We start from the raw sequence: 17,569 nt of genomic DNA on the forward strand, positions 1-17,569 counted from the left end.
CAGACGTGGCACGTGCCGTTCCCAGCATGCAGCGCGGAGCTCCCGAACGGCCGCGTCAAACGGCCGGGAGCAGGGGCGTGGCCTCACATTGCCCACACCGGCAGCGCAAGGAGGGAGGGCGGGAAACCGGCAGCGAGGAGGCGGGGCAGCGCGCCAGGCCCCGCCCATCTCCCTCCGCCGGAGGCAGCGGGCGGCGGCAGCCAATGGGGAGGGCGCCGAGGTGGGGCGGGGCGTCGGGAGGCGGCGGGGCGGGGCCGGCGCTGAGTTGCCGCAGCGCCACAGCTGCTTGTAAACAGATCCCGCCCCACGTGACGCGTGCGAAGTACCTGCGCGGGGGCACCGGGCATTGTCCGTCGTGGCTGCAGGCTGAGGAGCAGGGTCGGCCGCGACACTCTTCTGCGGCGGGCTCATCGCTGACACGAGCCGGTTCCTCTCCTGCCTCCCTCCCCGCGCCGGCGGGGATCCAGCGCATCCACCGCTTCGGAGCCTTTCCCGTTCCCCCGCCGCTAAGATGGCTGATGGTGGGCGGTGAGGTGGCGAGCGGGGCTGCGGGACGGCAGACAGGACGGTCGCGGAGAGGGTGGGGGGCGCGTGCGGGAAGCCTCGCAGCGCCATGTCTGCCTTCGCCCTGGAGGAAACGCTGGAGGCCGACTGGGTGGCCGTGAGGCCTCACGCCTTCCAGGAGCGGGAGAAGCACAAGTTCGTCTTTATCGTGGCCTGGAACGAGATCGAGGGCAAGTTCGCCATCACCTGCCACAACCGCACGGCGCAGCGCCAGCGTAGCGGCTCCCGAGAGCTCCGGCGCGGCGGCCCCGCAGGCCCCGAGCCCAGAGCCTCCTCGAAGGCCGGCAGCCCTGCGGTGCGCAGGGACAGCGGCCTGCCGCGGGGCTCCTCGCATCTCCGCGCCGAGCCGGGGCTGCGGGGGGCGGCGGCCGACGCGCTGCCTAGGAGCCCGTTGCGCACCAAGAGCAGCCCAGCCCGGAGGCCGCAGCGGGGCCCGGAGGCGGCAGGTGCTGCCGAAGAGATAGAAGTGCTAGAGCTGGGGAAGGAGGAGGCGGCTACAGCTCTGTCGTTGCCGCCCTCGCCGCTCCCGGCAGCAGAGCCGGGCGCTCCCGACGCGGAGACCACCGGGGAGGAGTGTAGCTGGGCCGGTCTCTTCTCCTTTCAAGACTTGCGGGCTGTACACCAGCAGCTGTGCTCGGTGAACTCGGAGCTGGAGCCCTACCTGCCTGCCTTCCCCGAGGAGCCCTCGGGCATGTGGACGGTGCTCTTCGGAGCCCCGGAGCTATCCGAGCAGGATATGGACGCGCTCTGTTACAAACTGCAAGTTTACTTGGTCCACAGCTTGGATACCTGCGGTTGGAAGATCCTCTCCCAGGTGCTCTTCACCGAGACTGACGATCCCGAAGAGTATTACGAGAGTCTGAGTGAGCTGCGACAGAAGGGGTACGAAGAGGTGCTACAGCGGGCTCGCAGGCGAATCCAGGAGGTGAGGCTTCAGCATGATCCAGATACCTCCACTTTATTGTTACCTTTTCTGTGACATTTTTAGCTGTTCTCTCCAGCTGCTCCTGCTGTTCGAGATGGTCGAACTATTGAACAAAAAAAAAAAAAAACCAAACCCCAAAACCATACAGGAAAAATGTGTAGTTAAAAAAAAACCAACAACCCAACTTTGAAAATCTTAGTAAGAAAATGAGGCTTAACCTTTCAAAGTTCTCTAGGGCCAGGATATAAGAATGTGCAGATTTTCCTGGTAATCTAAGTGTGGCTCAGTACTTTATTCTGTACAGTCAAATGTCAGTGTTTGTGAGCTAGTATGTGATGGATTTGGTAAGGTCTTGCTCCAAGATTTTTGTTCTTGAATTGCTTTGCACCAGAATGTGTTGGAGTCTGATTTTTTTTTTTTTTTTGTTTAATGGGAGCAGCAACATGTGTTTATTTTGACAGTACCGTTTAGGTACTGGAGGCCAAAATATTCTAGGTTCCTACAGGGTCTGGGTGCTGAATCTGCTTATTTCAAGGGAGATGACGTTTTCCAGTGGAATTAGAGTAACTGCAACTTCTCTTCAGCTGGCAAGTTCTTGGAGTTGGGAGTTTAAAAAACAAGCTGTCTGCTCTTAGTATTTACGGTGTTGCTGTTGCTAGTGTCTGGCAAGACTTGTATGCTTCAGGACACGCCGTCTCTCGTAATGTATACTGTTTGGCAGAAAGCAGTTAAGGAGATTGAGGTAATTAACTTCTTGTATCGAGGTGTGTGAATTTCTCACCTCTTGGTGGACTGAAGTATAAGACGACCCAGATTTTCCTAGTGGAAAAGGAGAATTTTACACTGATTTTTATGTTTCAGTGGCTTTGGTCCAGAATGTACCAGGATCTGTCTAGGTGTGACTGTGTATATGAATCAGGTTATGGAAGTTTATTATTGCGAGCACCATCCAAATTCTGTTGTATCAATATATACATCAAATATTGTTTGGCTGCTTCAGCTGCCTTCATATATCCTGCTAATGTTGTGTGTTCAAAAATATGTGATGGTGAACTTTTTTTTCTCCTTGATAGAGTATGAGCATATCTCTGTGCTGTCTGTTTTGATAGAATAGTTTTGAGTCTTTGTAGGATTCAGGCAGAGCTTTTTCTTAGTGACAGGAGTTACAGAGTAGGAGAAAAATCTTTTATCAGTGATGAAATCATGATAAGAGTATCCAAGTGTAGCATTGTAAGGTAAAAGTTAATTTCCAGACTGTTCTGTTAGGGTATATAATTGTGTTTTGTCTTTTGTTTGTGGTTATTTAAAGGACTGAAGTAATCCTCGTTAAATTCCGTGTACAACTGTGAATTAGTATAATAGTCTTTTGCAATAGTTGACTTAGCCCAGAGAATATGAAGTCATATTATCTTTTACTGTTTTTGTTTGGCTGTGTGACTGCTTGGGAGTGTGTGCATAGATTGACTTAGCCTTCAGCTCAGCAGTTCTTATAAGAAACTGAGCAGTATAGGAGAAGTTCCTGTTAAATATGTGGAGTTTGGGAACTGGGTGCCTAACTCAAAACATGCAGTATTTTTTTGTGAAACAGTAATTTCATATTGCTGAGAAGAGCTATTTGTTTCTTGGACAGTCTCAGCTTCTAATTCATTAGCACCAGCATTAGCAGCAAAAAGCAACTGGTTACTAATATGCAATGCAAGCTTTATCTCTAAAGCAAGATCTCTAAATTACAGCATCTTATTGTCTGTGTTCAGAACTTTGTGCAGACAAAATGGCACAGCATTTTATGTGTGTATTTGACTACTGTGCAACCTCACTTTTCCATGGTAACCAATTCAGTCGTGGACCTAAAGTCAGTACAGCTATACTTCTGTCACTGTCAGTTGTGTAAATTGATCCGTCTTTAATTAAAGATAGTTCATGTTTAAGAAAACAATAGAATGACCTGTTTTTTCCCTCTTGGCTCTCAGGTTTCTCGTTTCCTTACCTGTTACTGGTTTACTTAGTCCACAGGAAACGTCTTCCTTTTAAGCAAATACTGATAGTCTTTGTCACTGCAATTCTAAGCAGCATAAGCAATAGATGATGGGTACCACTTGGTATTTCTGAGGTAAAGGTTTATCATATTTAAAGAAAACCCCACCGAATCCATGTTAAATAGAATCACAGAACGGTTAGGGTTGGAAAGGACCCTAAGATGATCTAGTTCCAAGCCCCCTGCCATGGAGAGGGACACCTTCCACTAGACCAGGTTGCTCAAAGCCCTGTACAGCCTGGCCTTGAGCACTGTTAGGGATGGAGCATTTACGACTTCTCTGGACAGCCTGTTCCAGTGCCTCACCATCCTCACAGTAAAGAATTTTTTCAGTCTTTAATTTTCTTTTCCATCTGTGCTTGAAGGCTGCCTGTTAGCTGATTCAACAAGGAGGGATTTTAGTAATCTAAAATTGTGCAAAAACCCCAAGTTTAGGATTCCCAAGACCTTGGCATAATGTTTTAAAATATATCTCTGGTTTATACTTACTTCATATTTCATCTTTCTTTTTGCAGAATAAATTCCTCTCTGCAGTTAGAATATTACTTGAGAAGTGCTTGCAGTTTCTGTTGATTATATTCTTTGGGGTGGAGAAGCAAAGCGAGCAACAAAACCTCATGTTTGTTTTTCAGTAACCCCTACTTGGCCGTCTGTTGCTTTCCATAAGTTCAGTGCAAGCCAGTTTATTTTCACAGCAGTTAATGATTGTTGCTTTTTGCAATAGTAATTTTTATCTCTGTCTCAATTATAGACCTTAATAAGCCAAAAGAATGTTGCAAGTAGAAACAGATCCAAGATGAGGAGAAGAAGTTGTGGAGGAACTGTGTGACCTCAAATTAATTTCTTCTGCATAATTTTGAAATACCTCATCTTTTTCAAATGAAAGTATCAATTCTGGAATAGTTTAGGAATTCAATTCATGTTAAAGTAAAAACTTGTATGTAAAGTAGAAGATATTATTCTACCTCATTTTTGAAAACCAATGAACACTTGGTTGGAGCCTTTGTTTATTAATTTTATGCCTGTCTAAAAAATCCTTGGGTGCTTAGCTAGGAGTCTTAAGTTCCCAAGTGGAGGCGTGATACAGAATCAGCTAATGACCAGATAAATATGAGGCAGCAGAGAGGATGGCAGTGAATCCTGGTTTGGGATTCCAGCTTATTAAATAATATTTATAAAATCTTAAGCTCTGCATCTAGAAGGCAGAAAAACTTTACCTCTGTACTCTCACTCCTGTCAGTTTCTGGTCTGTGTTTCTCCTAGGAAATGGGAGGAGTTTTTCTAGGCTGTGAGTGTACATTGTAAATTTTTTCTAAGTGTAATAATATCAAAGATGGTGGTTTATCTGTTTGAGTGCTGTGTTGGCAAAAGATTGAACCTAGTCACAGTTTTCCTGAATAAAAAGCAGTGTTAACATAAACTATGATTAAGAGGGTTTGGTGGCTTAGTCATGCGAGCAAACATGTTCTGTGTATGTTTATCCTTTTACTTGCTCTTGCATAGCAAGTTGTGAGTTTGGGAAGACTATATTTACATTATATGCTTACTTCAGCATCTTTGAATTAATGGCACCTGGGAATCTCCCTGTTTCATATAACTCTTAATTGCCATGACAGTCCATGCTGGATAATAGTGTGTAGGATCTTGAATGCCAGTTACAGAAGTAGGCAGAAACTTGCTTTTGTTTTCTTCTTGCTCTGTAAAAATCTATGAATTCTAGAGGCTGCAGTCTGTTAAAAGACCATTTTGAATCTCTGTTCTGTGTGTGTTCTTTCAAATTGCCTTTGAAAGCAGTACAAAAGTTCAGAAACATTTTTTAGTGCATGATTAAATTCTGAAGAAATTCTGAGAGCATCGTATTTTCTGAGGCTAATTTAGTCCTCCTTGAGAATGAGGACCTACTGCTGTTTTCAATCTCTCATCTATATAGTGGAATATTTTACTTAAGTATGAAAACAGCCCTGAGAGCTTTTGTCTTGTGTTGGTTGGCTTAATTTTCTTTTGATTTGAAGGGCTAGAAATGCTAAGGAAAAAGAAAAGTATTTTATTTATTTTATTACAGTAACAACTTGTGTGAGAAGAAAATGTAAGGTTTGTTGGTTTGTTTGTTTTTTTTTTTTTCAGAAAGCTGTATGGTCCCTTTATTTTCTTTTTAAATCACCATGGATGCAGATAATTTTTTTAACTACTCCTCTGCACAGCTTTAGTAGGCAAGGGTTGTTTTTTGTTTTGGTTTGTTTTTTTTTTTTTTTAGTTGTCGTTTTGAATGAATGGAGTTTGATTTTTCAAATCACATAAATTGGCAAGGAACTGGTTCAGTTAAATCACAGAACTTCATATTTGTTGCTTTCCAGGGGTGTTGTCACATATTTCTGTTTACATCAAACAAGCTACATAATATCCATAGGTTATTTTGTTTCGTTGAATCTGTCCTAATATTTTGGTGAAAGACAATATCCAGGATCATCTCAGTAACTAGGAGAATTGCTTTTGGTCGTGTGCATTCAGTTCTAAAATAAACATGTATGTGGTATGTAGTGAGGCACTGTATCAGAAATGCAAATTTTCCAAAGGTAAGATGACCTGTTGCTGTTCTGTGATTTAGTGCTAGCACAGTGTGATTTGAAGGGATATTCAACATCAAACTCGAAAATAATTGCAAAGTAAATAATATAAGACACCATGAACGATACTCAGTGTTCCAGTAACACAAAAAATTGGCAGCAGTAGCATTTCCATCAAACCCAATGTTAACGCCTCTCTATGCAAGTAGCAAAGAAAAGTGCAATTTAGGAAATAATATGAGGTATCAATTTTGAGAACACTTGTTCATATATAACTTTGGGAGCACATAGACTCAAATAATGTCTTATTTTAATCCTTTTTTTTTCCCTATTGGTATGAATGGAGTAGAGTTAAGACTAATGCTGAGCATTCTGGAAATTTAAGCTATTTAGTTTGAATACTGCTTTTTACATACTCGTTATTTGTAGGTGTGAATGCTTGTTTCCAGTAAAATGGTTTTGATTCACTTCTAAATGCTTTGTAAATAGGCTATTTAAGTACTGCACCAGTGCTGTGAATTGCTACTAACCAAAATACATCAGCACCTGTAGGGCATGCTCTGTAGCACGGGCAAGTAGGTTCTTAGGAGATGCCTACATGATACTAGCACTCTGACTAGTACTTCTGTTGCTGGCCTAAATAGGGTATTTTCTCAGTGTTTATATTTTCAGCCATCATCTTTTTATTTATCTAATTTGCAGCTGGAGTTACAGTTATTTTGGGTTGTTATGAACTAGTCCTAAGTTAAATATTTTAAAGGCTCATCATTTTGTGCACTGTAAGTTCACACCTGACTCATTCTGGAAGCATCAAACTCAGTAATAAGTAAATGTGGAGTAGTTTCTCCATCTCCTTTTTGGCAAATAATAAAAGTCTAAGTCACATGGGTATTTTGTTTTCAGAGTTTCAGTGTGTGTCTGAATTGTGTTCTCTGTAGGTAAATCCATGTTACAAGTGAAAACACTTCATGATGACATGTCATACTACTGGAAGATGTGGAGTACTCACAGCAGCCTTTAGTATCTTAACTAACAGGGGAAATTCAGGTTATGTATAAGGAGGAAGTTCTTACTGTGAGGGTGGTGAGGCACTGGAACAGGCTGCCCAAGGAAGTTGTGAATGCTTCATCCCTGGAAGCATTCAAGGCCAGGTAATAATGAAAGTAATAAACATTCTGTAACCCATTGTGCTTCTTGAGATTCACAGCTCCCTTAATTTCTTAGCTTTTCTCTTCTTTGGGGGGATGTCTTTCCTTTGTGTTTACCTTTGTTTGTTTGAATATTTCTTTCTCAAATTTTCCAGCATGATTTTCTTTCTCTTCAATTGAATGTCCTGCCTTCAAGTCAGCACCTTTTAAAACTGCTTTATTAATCCAGTAACATCTCTTTTTGTCTCCATTTCTGGCTGAGGTAGTATCACCCAGACAAGTTTAGAATTTAAAAACAGATTGATTCTAATAATTTAATCTTTTTACATTTCTTTCTATGACAAAACACTGCTTACAGATGGTCAATGAGTTTTATATTCTTTTTGTATGTAAATATTGGTACCACACTTGAAGAAGGCACTGAAAAGCAGAGGTTTGCACAAATGGCTGCTCTTACTTTTTTTTCCCCTCTTTTAAGAGGTACTTGTAACGTTTTATTTTTTTTTTCAATTAGTAAAATCATACCATTGCAGTCCACCAGAGTATTGCTGTTCCTGAAGAGAACTTTGGTTGAGATGAGGACTCAGTCCAACTAAAGTTCCATCTGCAAAACATTTTTATCCTTTCAAGAGATTAAAATATAGCCATAGGGAATATGGTAGACGGAAGCTAGGGTAGGAGGAGAGGGAAGAATTATGATATTTTCTAGAGATACATATTGACTTAGTGACGTTGCACATCTATATCTGAGCTGTTGCTCAAGACTGTTACCTGCTAAATAGGCAGTAAAATAAAGTGAGATTGTGGGACGTTGATCCTGTTGCTTTAGCGGTTGAGAATATCTTCTAAACAGGCTTGATCTACTTCCTCCTTTAATTTCTCCAGAGAAGAATCAACTAGTAGCATTTGGTGTTTTTTGGGGGTTTTTTGTTTGTTTTGTTTTAGTATCGTACAAAAGCAAGAGGAACAACTAAACGTGCATTGAACTCTGTAGAGGAAGCTGCACGTAGAATGTATTTTGTGATTTTGAGCAACTGGAATGTGCAGGATTTGCCAGAAATACACATATCTTGCATATTATGTATATCTTGCACATATATGTTCATATATCTTGCATTGTACTAACATTGCTGTAAATATTCAAAGATCTTGGATAGTTCACTGAAAATCAGTGTAAGCTCTTAAGACCAGTGCTGCTTAATAGCAAACATGCAAGAATGTTTTAAGAATGATGAAGACATGATTGTTATGGCCTTGCAGGGAGTAATAGTATGATCTCATCATAAATATGGTGGTGACATTTGCTAGAATGTGGGTTAGTCTTTAAGAATAATTCGTGAAGCCCTCACATAACTTGAAACAGGATTGTAAAACCAAAGAAAATAGTCCAAATTTGTTGGGCAGGAGATTGGATGATCTCATAGTATCTTCCAGTCACAAACTGTATAAATTAATAAGGGAAATGTGGTTTTGTTTTAATTAGTTTGTTGTTGAAACTTGCCCAATTTCCATTTTCTTGAGAATTGAGGCTTGAATTGTAAATCAAACTATTATTAGTTTGACTGAAAACTTCATGAAGAATTTTAACACACAGTAGTAGATTTTAACTTGAAATGTCTCCACAGATGTCTCCTTATTTATTTGCTTTTGCTTGTCAATGTGTCTGTTGTTATTAGTAACTTTTTATTAGAGGCTCATTTATGCATTTTGGATTTTCCTTTTGGATAACTCTTCTAGTTGTAGGCAGAGAGGTGCTTTGACATGAAGACAGCTTCCCTGGCAAGGTAGTTACTGAAAGTGATCATCTGGAGCCATTCAGAGTAGGCCCAAATAGAATGCTGGTGGTGTATCTCTGCTCACCAGTTGCAAACATTTCAGCAGAGGTTGTTTTCAGTTAAAAACCTTTTACTGGTAAGACCTGATCTTTGAGTTTCCTTTCTGTCCTTTTCTTTTGGTTGTATTGTCATTACTCATTCAGGCAACTTTGACTCGTTTTTTGGTTTGTTATTTTTTTTTTTTTTTGTCAAGTTGCTCCTGGAAAGATGTTATAAAACAATTCCAGTTATTCAGCAACTTTTATTATTTTTTTTTCTGAAAGTAAGTTGAGTACCTCTAATTCCATAAATACATAAACTGAATTTTCATTATCTATTGTTATAATACTTTGCAAAATGTATTTTAGATGAATGTTTATGTGACCTTCTAGCTGTGATATGGGTGTGAGGGAATTGGATGGATTTTTTTTCCTTTGAAAATGTGTTTTTTTTAAATAATCAATTAGCATTTGTTTGTGCTGACTTGCAAACAATTTATGTGGATCATCTAAAATTAGTAGTAGCGCAACTTTACATGTAACAGCATTGCATCATGACTTGAATTACTTCTGGGAGACAGTATTGCAAAAGATTTTTCAGTAAGTTAGAATCATAGATTATTGTATTAGAAGGAACCTTTATGGGTTTTCTAGCTGAACCCTATGATTAAAATAGAATTCATTTTGATTAGAGCTTTTTTTTTTCTTTTTTTTTTTTCTTAAAACTAAACCAGAACTAAACTTTAAATAATGCTCTGGGCTTTATATGTGTTTTAAGGCAATTGGGAGGAGGGGGAGGGGACGGACCAAAAACCAAACAAACTCCGAGTGTATTCAGTTGTGAAACTTTTGGGGAAGCAAATCTGTATGTCAGAAGTTTCTGAAAGTTTATAGTTTTTCTACAAATATTACTGGGCTTCAGAGCCCAAGTTCTTCAGCCTTCAGTAATATGATATTTATAATCATCAGATGTCAGGATTTTAAATTGTATGATTTTGTCACTTCACAGTAGTATAATTCAGAAAAAAATCTGTATATGGGAGGAGTTTAAGAAAACCAAAACTACTTGCAATATTGGAGCCATTCTGGAAGAGTTCAGTTAACAGGTAATTGATATGTATTGTTCCAGCTGTGTTTTATCATGCTGCTTTTTCAGGCATGGATTTTATTTCTCCATAACATTTAAACTATATATCCTTTCTCTTTCATTTCTTAATGAAAAATAAAGAACAAAATAAACACCACAGGATGAAAGTCTGTGCACCTGATACTAATATAAATGGCCTTTGTCTGAAATGTTAAATAACTTGAATAATAGTACAACAACTTGTAGTTTACATGATACTTGCTGTTAAAGCAAGAAGAAAAATAGCGATCCAGGATTTCAGGAATTTATTTAACTTTTGGGTCCCCACCTGTGGCAGGGGGCTTTGAACTAGATGATCTTAAGCTCCTTTCCAACCTGGACCAGTGTATGGATAGTGGACTGTAAATGTGTCATTCTACTGGGCTTTATTGACTGTTATATTCATCTTTTAAATAAACCCCCCACTCTTTTAGCTGAGAACTTTTAAAAATTACATTTAGTCATGCAAAATGCTGTTTCCTTCTTAGACCTGCCTCTCCATGATTTCACTATTGTGTAATGTGCTGTAGAGGTTGAAACTCCGTTGAACTATACCAGCCTTGAGAAATCACCCACAGGGCCATTTGATTTACCCTGTCAGCAGTTGTCCAGGGTTTAAAGGTGGTTTCATCATCTACATTGTTGAAGGGAGCCGAAGAACTGGATCATCAGCTTGCTAGGGCTGAAAGGGGGAGATCCTGTCTCTTTCTGTTCACCACCATTCAGCTTTGCATTCCTTCCTGTTGTGCTTCTCTGTCCTTATGGTGTGCTGACTGAACTCAGTAAACCTCAGTAAATCACCAAGAGAAACCACAGAAACAACTTTCTGACAGATGCTCAGTTATATTGTTAAAGGGTATGAGAAATACCAAGTCCAGTGCAGTGGTCGAAGAGGGCACTTGGGAGCAGAAGGAGCAAGGAACCAGGGTGGAGGTGCAAAAAGAGAAGGAAGAGGAGAAGGGAAATGGGGTCCTCTTTCAGTAAGAGCAGACTGTTAGTTCAGCTGAGCTTTAAAAAGTAAATTCATCCTTATAGTGCTTTCAATTTGGTATTGTCACAATGCTGTATCTTCTTTGAATTAGATTTTTAAGTCTAACATTAGGTTTATCAGACATTTGAGAATATGTGCTACCATGCTTAAATGCATTGTAAAAAAAGGTAAAAATACTAATTCAGTATTGCTGATAGGGAATCATAGAGTTATAGAATGGTTTGGGTTGGATAGGGCCTTAAAACCATCTAATTTCAAAGCCCCTGCCATGGGCAGGGGTGTCTCATCCTGGACCATATTCTAAGGCTCTGTCCAGCCTGGCCTTGAACACTGCCACGGATGGAGTATTCGCAACTTCTCTGGTCAACCTGTTCCAGTGCCTCACCACCCATGGCCCCTTGTCCTATGGCTACAGTCGCTGATTAAGAGCGCCTCTCCAGCATTTTTGTAGGCCCCCCTCAGATACTGGAAGGCTGCTGTGAGGTCTCCACGCAGCCTTCTCTGCCCGTCTTCATACGGGAGGTACTACAGCCCTCTCATCATCCTCATGGCCCTTCTCTGGACTTATTCCAACAGTGCCATGTCCTTCTTTTCTTGAGGACACCGGAACTGCATGCAGTACTCCAGGCTGCGTTTCACGAGAGCAGAGATATGGTTCCCATGAGCTGACTTCAGAGTGAAATTGATTACATAATTTTTTCTTCCCGTCAAATGTTCACCTTTGTTTTCATAAAAGAACATTTTCTCCTTAGTAGAGTGTGTATTTGGCCTGTGTCCCGACACTGCAAACCTTACATAAAGAAGGGTTTTAAGAGCAGCATTGTAATACCTGCTAAATAAATGTATTCATTGTATGTAAATGTTGTTGACACAATTGTCAGTTTAGAGGCTTTTGAATGTTTTCCTGATTAATAGCATAGTTCAGAAACACAGAACAGAGTCTGTGGACCAAAATTTAACGTATTTTATGGCATAGCATGAACACTTAGGTAATGTATGTTCTCAGTCTTCTGGCTTTGGGTTTGGGTATTTTTTTAATCAGATTCCTGCAGAAAAAAAAATACTTAGAACTCATTAAGACAAATGTAAAATAAGCTCTTCGCCAAGCCTTCAGGGTGAGGTGTTGCCTAGAAGTCTTTTTGTTCAGAGTTACCATGTTCAAACTGATCAGTGATTCATTAATGACTGTATCTTTTAGTTATTTTGCCATTTTTTTCAAAGTGAAGGAGGTGCAGAATGCCCGTAATTATTTCGGAATACAGTTAACATCTATTTTATTCATCAAATTACATTATAATGCAAATACTTACTTCTGTGCTACCAAGACAAAATAACCTAGCACTCCTGTACAATGAGCTCCTCTGCAGTTTGCCCTTGTTTTCTGTCATTTCTGCGGCTTATTTGTGACTATGCTATTCTGAGTAATACACTGAATTAAATAGCTGGTTTTATAGACGCTCATTTGGCATGATAGTGTAACTCAGGAGTGGCACAGCCACATCATACATAAGGTAAAGTGATCAGACAAGTACCATCTTAAAATAAAAGCAACTTTACCAGGATACTACACATGTGTTTTGCTTAGAGAAAAGGAGTTGCGTGGGTTTTAATTGTTGACATCTCCCTCTTGAGCTTTTAGAGGAGATCTGGTGTGCCGTATATTACTGTCAGAGTTGGCAGCTTTAAGCTTGAGCCTTGTGATACTGCAGCAAGTTTTATGTGTATATACGTACAGTTCTGCTGAGACTATGTAGAATTTTGGGTGGGAGGGGAGAAGTTGCATTGTTCAGTAATGATGTATACATGGAAATAATGTTTTAGCTCACTTGGCTACATTAAAGTACTGCTTCAGTTTTTGTGATCCAGTTCAGTTCTTTTCCATTTCTATGGACCTGTATTACAGTCAGCTTGTTGAAATGAGGTGCATTTTTGTAGGCAGTGTAAGTGAACTTGAGAAGGGTAATTGTTACTGTCCTAGGAATTAAAACATAAGTAATGTAAGTCTAAATGAAGATAACTGAGATGAGTGAAGAGGGGCCAGGCAATCTGCAGTGTGCAGTCTTCTGGTGTGTTCTTTTGTAATGGGTTGAATTTGACCACCAGGTTCCCACCAAAGCCACTTTATTGCTCCCCTTTCTCAGCTGGTCTAGTGAGAAAATATGGTGAAGGCTTGTGGATTGAGATGAGGACAGGAAGAGACCGTTCAGCGATTATCATCCCAGGCAAAACAGTCTGGACTTTGGGAAATTAGTTTAATTTATTGCCAATCAAACCAGAGCAGGGTAATGAGAAACAAGGCACATCTTAAGAATGCCTTCACCCAACCCTTCCCTCCTTCCTGGGCACAACTTGACTCCTTATTTCTCTTGACTCTCCCCTGAGTGGCACAGAGGTATAAGAAAAGGAGGTTGCAGTTGGTTCATCACGTGTTGTCTCTGCTGTTCCTTGCTTCTCACACTCTTCCCTTGCTCCAGCATGGGCTTCTCTTCCACAGGCTCTCTCAGGAGCTCGCTCTGGTGCAGGCTTCCCATGGGGTCACAGTCTCCTTCAGGCATCTCCCTGCTCTGGTGCCGTGTCCTCCATGGGCTGCAGATGGGTATCTGCTCTATCATGGACCTCTGTGGGCTTCAGGGGCACAGCCTGCCTCACCATGGTCTGCACCACGCGCTGCAGAGCAATCTCTGCTCGTGTGCATGCAACGTCTCCTCCCTTCCTTCTTCATTGGCAGAAGGAGTGAAGAAGGTATCTGTAGAGTTGTTGCTCTCACATATTCCCACTCCTCTCTCTGACTGCTATCGTGAAGCAGTTTTTTCTCCTTCTTAAACATGTTATTCCAGCGGCACTACCGCTGTTGCTGATGGGGTTGGCCGGGGTGGGTCTGCCCTGGAGCTGGCTGGCATTGACTCTGTCAGACATGGGGGAAGCTTCTGGCATCTTTTCACAGATCCCAGCCCTGTAGATCTCCCCACTACTAAAACCCTCCCACCTACAGCCAGTACATCTCTGGACATAGGCACTGAGGTGTACTCACTCACTTGATATGAGTAGTTCTTCAGAGGCCTAGAAGACACATCCTAAGGAATTATGGGGATTCTTTGTTATTTTTACTTTTAATGTTTCAAACACCCCATGTTTCACTTTCCAGTATCTTTTTTGGATTTTTTTTTATTTGTGTGTGCATGTGTGTTTACTGTGTGTTTGTTAGAATAACTGCTAACTTTGAACTTGGTTCAGACAATAACCTTTACAGTGCAGCAGCATACATGTCTGATTTCCTATCTTCAGAAGCCTATCTGAAAAAAATTAGATATTTTTGTCCACTCAGTAGGTGGTTGATTGTTTTGTGTACCAATTGTAAGCTGTGTGGTTTCAAATAAGTTTAATATGGAATTCACTTATTTTTATCTTCTTTTAATCTAAAGAGGTTTGACAGATGTAGTGCTGGTTCCCACACCTCTCGTGCTGGGCAGTATTACCTTATTTGTTTATGCTGTCCCAACTCTGTATCCATGTTTTGTATTCTCGTAAATGATTTCTGCCTCAAGATTAAAATATATTTTAGATCTGTATTGGAGAGTCAGGCTTTGGTCCAGTAATGGGACATTCACTTTCTACAATAATGCAGAAGGCCTTTTTATACTGCAAAGGTAAGGACTGTTCATGGCAATGCAGTCATGCAAACAGGAAGCTGAATGTCCAGCAAGTCTTGATCTTTTAGCCTCAACAGGGGATATTTAGATACAGGACCATGCATGTAAGACAGAGAAAAGCAGTTTGCTCACAGTGCAGGTTTCATATAGTTGAGACTCATGCTCATTACCAGAACCTTTTAAAAAGGTTTTTTTTTTGTTTGTTTGCTTAAATACAGCTTAAAAAGAGAGAGAATAGAAACAGTTTTAAGCATGCTCTGATATAAGAAATTGCAGTTTAAATTCAGCTGCTAAGATTTTGCTTTTAAAGCTTTAGTTCTTTTGGAACTCATTGTCTGGAGCCCATTGCAGACTTTACAAATGTATCAGCCCGAGGGTTTGGTATCTTACTCTCGAGATCCTGCTTCAGTAGAAGGGATGCAGTATATAAAAGCTATTTTATCTGCACTACTGTACGTTTACCTGTGATAGTAAATACACTGCTTCAAATAAAACTCGTCGGGAGTTCTTCCTAGAAATGTCATGTATTACTATCAGGCTTCCAGTAATCTGAATTCTTAAGAAAATGGGGTATTCTTTAATTACTATCCAAAAATATGAAGCAGCTTAGGAAGACACTGAAAAATATCTTCATAGCCTGTTTTAGCTAAAAGTAGGTATGTGTCATACTGCAATACTTCTATAAAATAATAGTAATGGGGAAAGTTTTGAGAGTAAGAGCAAAGGAAATGTAAGACTTGACTCTTCAGTGATTAAATCAAGCTTTGGACTGTTCTCCCAACTGAGATCAACCTGCACATAATTACCCTGCCTTCTGTAATACTTCTATACCTTTATAGATAAAATACAATTTTTTAAAATACTGAAGACAGAAATGAGGGAAATTAGTCTGTTATATAGTTCAAATTCATGTGCTGTTAAATTGAAAAAAAAAAGTGTTTCCTGCTGGTTAGAATCCGTCTGCATAATAGTTGCCTAAAATATATGGATTCATTTAGTTGTGAACAATGTAATATCTGTGAAACATGATTCTTAAAATACATGCTGTATTCAGTGGTTATAGCACTAATCAGTCATGTACAGGATGTTACTCTACCCTCCTCCACCCACTTCTTTAAATAATATAATTAAAAATTTGTGAAAGTAAAAAGTTCATATTGAACTGTTGAAGTAAGTGAACTCTATTCCTGAATGCCTTTGCTGAGACTTAATCATAAGCGGAGCATAAAACATGCCACAAAAATTGTTCATGTATTTTAATCTAACATCTTGAAAACTGTGGTTTTAAAGTACCAGGTTGGTTTAGGCATTTGGCCAGCTTAACCAAAGTCTCAATCTTACTAAAAGGTATCAGCTGAATTTTCATGTTTCTAATACAGTGTATTGTTTTTTCACACTGCCTGTTTGAAAACTGGAATATTTTCACACAGTTAAACTAGCTGTGAGCCTATGGAGATCTTGGTTTGCCTTATGACATTGTTGATTCAGTGGATTCTGTGCTAGACCCAGCATTATTGTTATCCAGTGCCATGAATACAGTTTGGATGGCAGCCAACTAAAAAAATGCTTCAGCTGACTTTGATCCAGAACAGGAAAGCTTCCATCTGACTGCTTTATAGAGCAAAGTGGGAGACGTCCTCTGTGTGGCCAGTTTGGCACCATCTGTCTCCTGTGTCAGTGCCCCTTTCAGGACTAGTGGTAATAAAGCAGCCTGGACTCGTCGGGCTTACAAGGCTCTGTGTAGAAGCACGTTCAAAGCTATCAGTCTTCTGTTCATACCACGCCATACTGATAAAGACTTGGCGATTGGTAGTCATATCAGTTCCAGAAAGTGAGAGAGTGTAGTGCCCCTTAAAATCATTTAGGTAGGAAAAGACCCCAAAGATCATTGAGTCCAACCATTAATGTAACACTGCCAAGTCCACCACTAAACCATGTCCCCAGGTGCCACATCTACACATCTTTTAAATACCCTCAGGGATGATCACTCAACCACTTCCCTGTGCAGCCTGCTCCAATGCTTGACAGCCCTTTTGGTGAAGAATTTCTTTCCTAATATCCAATCCAAACTTTTCCTGAGGCTACCTGAGGCCATTTCCTATTGTCCTATTACTTGTTATTTGGGAAGAGAGCCCAACACCCGCCTTGGTACAACATTGTTTCAGGTAGTTGTAGAGAACAATAATGCCTCCCCTCAGCTTCCTTTTCTCCAGACTAAACCACCCCAGTTCCTCATAAGACTTGTGCTCCAGACCCTTCAGCAGCTTCGTTGCCCCGTCTTTGGACACACTCCAGCACATCTGTGTCTGTTTTGGAGTGAGGGGCCCAGAACTGAGTGCAGGATTCAAGGTGCAGCCTCATCAGTACTAAGTACAGTGGGACGATCCTTCTGGCCACACTACTTCTGATGTAAGCAGGGATGCCATTAGCCTTCTTGCCACCTGGCCCATACCATAACAATTATTTCAAATGCATATCATGATTTCTCTGTGTGTTTTTTTTTTTCCTAAGCCTGTATTTTTTCACACTTCTTCTGTTTCTTCTTTCATTTAACTCCACCTGAGTGAAATTCAAGGTACCAGTTTTATGGTGTTAAGTTGACAGGACAAAAGAATTTCAGGGTGTGTTTGAGCTCATTTGCAAAATTTTTAGAAAAGTTTAATATTTGGATGTTTCTCATCCATGTCTGAATAAGCCTGTAGAAAAACATGTTAATAGATTGATGGGTATAATGAGGTTATATGTAACCTGTG

The 17,569-nt window shown here is 40.6% G+C and overlaps 1 protein-coding gene across 2 annotated transcripts in view; it reads left to right on the forward strand.

Moving 5' to 3' along the window:
* Nucleotides 1–436: 436 nt before the first annotated feature.
* The window catches only part of JMY (junction mediating and regulatory protein, p53 cofactor), a 60,920-nt gene continuing 43,787 nt past the window's right edge, over nt 437–17,569 (forward strand). For both annotated transcript variants that reach the window (XM_057405448.1, XM_057405449.1), the window contains exon 1: nt 437–1,489. In XM_057405448.1, the coding sequence (XP_057261431.1) occupies nt 614–1,489 (876 nt within the window). In that variant the 5' untranslated portion in view covers nt 437–613. The remainder of the gene's footprint in view (nt 1,490–17,569) is intronic.

Source organism: Pezoporus wallicus, unplaced genomic scaffold (assembly GCF_028554395.1).
Source record: "Pezoporus wallicus isolate ANWC-B61680 ecotype Strahan unplaced genomic scaffold, APGP_CSIRO_Pwel_v1 scaffold_2696, whole genome shotgun sequence".
NCBI lineage: Eukaryota > Metazoa > Chordata > Aves > Psittaciformes > Psittacidae > Pezoporus > Pezoporus wallicus.